The sequence below is a fragment of the Triticum aestivum genome, chromosome 2D, assembly GCF_018294505.1.
Source record: "Triticum aestivum cultivar Chinese Spring chromosome 2D, IWGSC CS RefSeq v2.1, whole genome shotgun sequence".
In the NCBI taxonomy this organism is placed as follows: domain Eukaryota; kingdom Viridiplantae; phylum Streptophyta; class Magnoliopsida; order Poales; family Poaceae; genus Triticum; species Triticum aestivum.
The window spans coordinates 559,326,394-559,331,893 of NC_057799.1; the positions used below are offsets into that span (position 1 = coordinate 559,326,394).

At 50.5% G+C, this 5,500-nt stretch overlaps 1 protein-coding gene across 1 annotated transcript; it reads left to right on the top strand.

Annotated features, from left to right (window-relative positions):
• The first annotated feature begins 902 nt into the window (after window positions 1–902).
• Window positions 903–2,062, top strand: LOC123049957 (transcription factor MYB41). The gene is made up of 2 exons (XM_044472811.1): window positions 903–1,219; window positions 1,372–2,062. Exons 1-2 carry the CDS (start codon window positions 948–950, stop codon window positions 2,060–2,062), a joined length of 963 nt encoding a protein of 320 aa, XP_044328746.1. The 5' UTR covers window positions 903–947.
• The last annotated feature ends 3,438 nt before the right edge of the window (window positions 2,063–5,500 follow it).

A 5,500-nucleotide genomic window follows, 5' to 3' on the forward strand; every position in this document is an offset into this window, starting at 1 on the left:
TTCGTACGGAGGAAGTATCTTTTAATATGTGAAACTCTCAATTGGAGTGAATCTATTATAATTAGTTTCCAGTTCAAGCATTAATATAAGCAAACCCAGAAAGCAAAAAAAAAAAAAACTTTGAGATTTGCCCTCTCAGTTAAGCTTATTCAAACCATGAAAGCAAAAATTGAGAACATACTTGGAAAGAGATGAGAACTTAAAAAGAATAGATGTTTTGACATCGATCGGTCGGTGCACCTGCTCGGCAGCTCAAGCTGCCGTAAACGCACGCCGGGGGCCCCCAGGACCCCGACACCCTGCCTTCGACTGCCGGATGCCACACAACACCGGGAAACCAACCCCTCTACCTGCAGCATGCTGCCGGCCGCCTGCGTTGCCTCGTGCCGTGTTGTCTCTGCTAGCTAGCTCAAGCCGTTCAGGAGGAATCAGGAGCATCGGAGCTCAGAATAAGTTGCATCTCCATACATTTATTCAGGATCGGAAGTTGAGAACGATCAGCAGGCAGATTAGCCATGTGCAAGTACTTGGAAATGGTAATGTGGGCTCCCGTAGCTGGCCTATGTTTTTTTTCTCTCTCTCTCTGAACGCAAAAAAATATTCCTCATGGGCTGATGGTGGGCCAAATCCCAGGGTGGTCCATGGACCACCCTGGCCACCCTGTGGCTACGCCACTGGACATAGACAAACTGTGGAACACTAGTCGCCACGACGGCAGAATGGAAGGAAAATTCGTAGCTTCCGCGGCACCTCGCGTGCCTTGTCAGTCTGTCATGGAGTACGACCATGGACTGGCCGTGCCCTCTACTCCTCTATATATACCTGACCAAGGGAAGACACCAACATAGTTTCTGAGTTCTGACTTCTGGCCACTACATCATCCATCACAGCCACCAGTCGATCCTAGGTAACTATCTAGCAGAGCTTGTATCGAGAAAATCGATCTGATGGGGAGGTCGCCGTCCTGCAGCCACGACGCGGGCGTGAAGAAAGGGCCATGGACGGAGGAGGAGGACAAGACTTTGGTGGAGTACATCCAGAAGCGCGGCGGGAACGTCGGTAGCTGGCGCGGCCTGCCCAAGGCCGCCGGCCTCAACCGCTGCGGCAAGAGCTGCCGCCTCCGGTGGACCAACTACCTCCGCCCCGACATCAAGCGCGGCAACTTCACCGACGAAGAGGAGCGCCTCATCATCACCCTACACGCCAGCCTTGGCAACAAGTACGTTCTTCACGTCAAGTGCAACTACTCCACACACATAGCTTAGCCGCCATGCCCATGCATGGATTGTCAATTTCCTCCAGCTGGACCTTTTGCCGTAGTTGTTAGTCTTGAAATGACACTCACATGGATAAATTATTGTTGTACGTTAGGTGGTCGACGATCGCGACGCACCTGGAGGGCCGGACGGATAACGAGATCAAGAACTACTGGAACACGCACATCCGCAAGAAGCTCCTACGCATGGGCGTCGACCCAGTGACACATCAGCAGCTGCCACCCGGCCAGAGTCACCACCACCTCAACGCCACCTCCATCGCCCACCACCCCGGGGCGCTCCTCTGCACTGCGGCGGCCACAAGCCTCGGCAGCTTGGACACCGGCGCCCTTATGCAGGCGCAACTTCTACAACAGCTCCTCCAGGCCATCGGATCCAACAATGGCGCCAGCGGCCTCATCATTAACCTAGCTGCAGCAAACGCAATGCTAAACTCAAGCGGTAGCATGGTTCCGAACCTCTTGCAGGAGCAGGACCAGATGAACTGCCTGCAGCCGGGTTACCTCTGCAACACCTCCAACTTTGCAGAGCAACACGTGGCGCAACAGCAGCTGACCAACGACACGTCTCCGGGAACGAGCTCCTTTGCAGCAGCTAAACAGGCTGACCAGCTCTGCAACACTGCAACTTCATTTGCATCGCATGATGTTGCACCCGTGGGTAACTGGTCGCCCGCGCAGGAGTTCAGTGGCTTGCTGGAGCCCATGATGGAGCTGCCCGATCTGTGCTCTCTAGAGAGTGATTCTTTCTGGAAGGACATACTGGAGGACAGCTACCGTTTGTAGATTCCTCCTTCCGGCTGAAACAAATGTGTTGTGTATAATAGTTTTGTACAGCTTTAGATCCATCATAGAGGTGTAGATGGGATGATAAAGCATGCATTGATTTGTTTGTGTGTTCATTGTGCTTCTTCCAATATATTGGTCAGTGAAGTTGAAGGTTGTCCATTGCTGATTTAATATGACTTGTGCTCCTTATGAGTTAAGATGTTGCCAATAAGATGGCAGACAACCGAAACAATTTTGTCGCAATGACTGTGGTGCTTATTAGATAGAATTTGGTTAAGGTTGGAGCTTAGTAATAGATGCTTCAATGAAATGTAATACTGGCTTACACATCCCATGTTAGCTAATAGACGAATGGACCTAAGGTGTCCTAAAAAGCTAGTAGATTTCATTTTCAATGGTTTTTTTAAGGAACCGGTAGGGAAACTATCTTTTCATTTTTCTTGACAAAAGATGAATTTTATTGGCTCAAAATGAAGCATAAAGAAAATACATAACATAATGAGGTATACCCGGCCTCTGCATAGTTAGGATGCACACAACAACGCCAACTCACACATGCAAAAACCGGACGACAACTAACAAAGTCATAAAAGACCACAACTTTGCGTAGGCGAGAAAACAAACCAAAACAATCAGATCTGCGGTCGGCAAACTACGGTAATGGCCATATCCGCATAAACCGTATGATGACACCAAATGGACGACGACATCATTCAACAATAACGCCTTCAAGAAGGGAGCGACACTCAAGCGTCGTCGTCACCAGATCCATCCACAAGGCCAGAATCTAGGTTTTCACCCTGAAGAATCAATCTGAGCATATTCAAGCAATGCCTTCAACAAGGTAAGAACGTACTACAGGAGGGGAGCAGATCCTGCGGCCGCCAACCACCAGCGGGCTTTGCCTGGAGGCGCTAGTCACTTGTAGAAAACAGGGCTTTGGTTCGGGCCTGGCCAGCCCATTAGCCCCGGTCCAGTCACGAACCGGGACCCATGGGGGGCATACGTCCCGGTTCGTGAGCCCAGGGGGCCGGCTGGGGCCTCGTGGGCATTGGTCCCGGTTCGTCTGGACCCATTTGTCCCGGTTCCTGGCACGAACTGGGACCAATAGGCCTCGCTCCTGGCCCACATACATTGGTCTCGGTTCGTGGCTCGAACCGGACAGAAGGGGGAGCTTTAATCCCGGTTCCAGCCACGGACCGGGACAAATGAGTTGCCTATATATACCCCATCGCCGCAGCAGAGCACTCCACAGTGCTCTGTTTTTTCTGGCCGGCGAGGGGAGGGCATTTGGATGCTCTAGCTCACCTCCTATGCACATGAGGTGTTCGATGAAATGCCCGAGCCACACTAGTTAAGCTTTCTCCTCTCGAAGCTCGACCTCCAAGCTCCATTTTCCCGAGATTTGCATAGGTTTAGCGGTCCGTCACGTCCCGTCCCCGTCTTCACCGCCGTCGATCGCCCGCACCGATCTCGTCGCCGACACCAACGTGGTGAGCCTCTTGTTCTTATCTTCTTTCTGAAAGAAAAGAATTCTTACTTTAGATAGATACTTGTCTAATTTTCTTACTTTTATTATTGCTTGTTATTATATAGTGCGATGGTTTTGGTATCTGTCGTGGAATTGTCACGGCAGATGCCCTCATGCAAGGACTTAGTCGTGGAGCCATCGCAGCTAGGAAGCTTAAAGGGGTTAAGCGGGTCAAGGAACACGAGGGTTATACTGGTTCGGCCCCTTACGATGAAGGTAAAAGCCTACGTCCAGTTGAGGTGGTATTACTTAGGGTTTCGATGACCAGGGAGCTTAATCGCTATGCCTGGCTCTCGATCTGTTGTCTCTCTCTGAACCGCCGCCGGGTCACCCCTTTATATAGAGAGGTTGACGCCCGCGGCTCTCAGAGTCCCGTCCGGCTTATAACAGTATCCGGCTCGGACTCTTAACTACTCTTGCCTTATATTACAAGTCTTGCCATAACGGCGGGTTATCACTACGGGCCTTAAGCCGCCTCCGGGTCTTAAGCCCATTATTGATCCGCCATCCTCAAGCTTGGTATTGGGCTTCACGTGATGATCATTATGACGTAACCCGGCCCCTCCTGGGCGGGTGACTCTAATGGTTATATCCTCAACATTAGGCCCCAGATTGATTTGAACCGGTTCATGTCAATCTTCAATCCCTTTGAAAGAAAATCTTCCGGCTTCTGCTTGTGCGAAGGCTATAACCCGCCGTGACGTCATCTTCTGGATTCTTGGTAACCCGCCGTGACGTCATCTTCCATTAAATTCATTTTTTATTCTGTCATATCCCAACGGATCTTATCTTTAATGACCATCCCGAAAATCGAGGCGTTTCTGTGGCGAGATAATCGCGTCTTGGCCTCCTCGTTTCTCGCGCCCATTTATCAGCCGTCCCTTATAAATAGGCCCGGCCCATAAGCCTTCGTCACTCTTCTCCTCCATCGTCTTCCTCCTCTGACGCTCCAGAGCCCGAGCTCCGCCGCCGCCGCCGCGCCCCTGGTCTTTGTCAACCTCGGCCGCTGCATCACCCTGAACCGGTCCAGAGAAACGGCGGCAACCTCCGCATCTCGTCAGCGCCGGTAAGTCCTCGCCACTCCATACAGTAGATTCGCATTAGGGTTCTGTCGTTCTTCCCCTGTTCTTCGTAGTTCATCTCGAGTTCTTCACAGTCCTTCCACCGCGACCCCTTTTGATCCGGAAAACAGGGTAGAACTCCTGCGGTAGTGGTTTCGCACTCATTTTTATGCTAGTAGATCCCTTTTGTCCGCAGAAAGACCTCGTTCTGAGCTCATGAACTTCTCTGTATCAGCTTTCTAGGTCTAGAAATTTTTTCTTTTTGGACTATCGTTTGATCCAAAATAATCCCTGCAACCTGTGAAACCTGTTTGTACAACACTTAGACAAAAACCTGCATCTGTTAACCATGGCGGCTCATATCTCCGGCTTAAAAGAGGCCATGCGCTGTGAAATTTCCGGCTTATTCATGATAGAGTTTTAAACAGCTTGAATTACTTATGATATCCACAGCGGCTTAGATAACCCGACACAGTTAGCCATATATCATTAGGCCCCTTCATAAGCCGCCATCTTGAATACTGGACTGAAATCTTCCTCCGGCTTATATTTGAACCGGACATTTTCTTTTGTCATAGGCTTTCGTCTTTCACCATGCCGCCCAAGGCTCCCAAGGCACCCATTACGTGCAACTGGGTGAGATCCAATGTTACTGATAATACTTTAGATGACTTTGTGAAGACGGGTTACCTGCCTAAGAAGGAGGTCATGTCCTATCGTGCCCCTGACCCGTCCGAAGAAAGACCTCAACCAAGAGACGGAGAGGTTGTTATATTTGCTGATCACATGAGCCGGGGCTTTGCTCCTCCTGGCTCAAGATTCTTCAGAGATGTTCTGAACTTT

Excerpts from the sequence above, each read along its gene's own strand:
- LOC123049957 (XM_044472811.1), top strand. The coding sequence starts at position 948 with ATGGGGAGGTCGCCGTCCTGCAGCCACGACGCGGGCGTGAAGAAAGGG. Across the intron at positions 1,220-1,371 it reads CACGCCAGCCTTGGCAACAA|GTGGTCGACGATCGCGACGC; the intron begins GTACGTTCTTCA and ends GTTGTACGTTAG.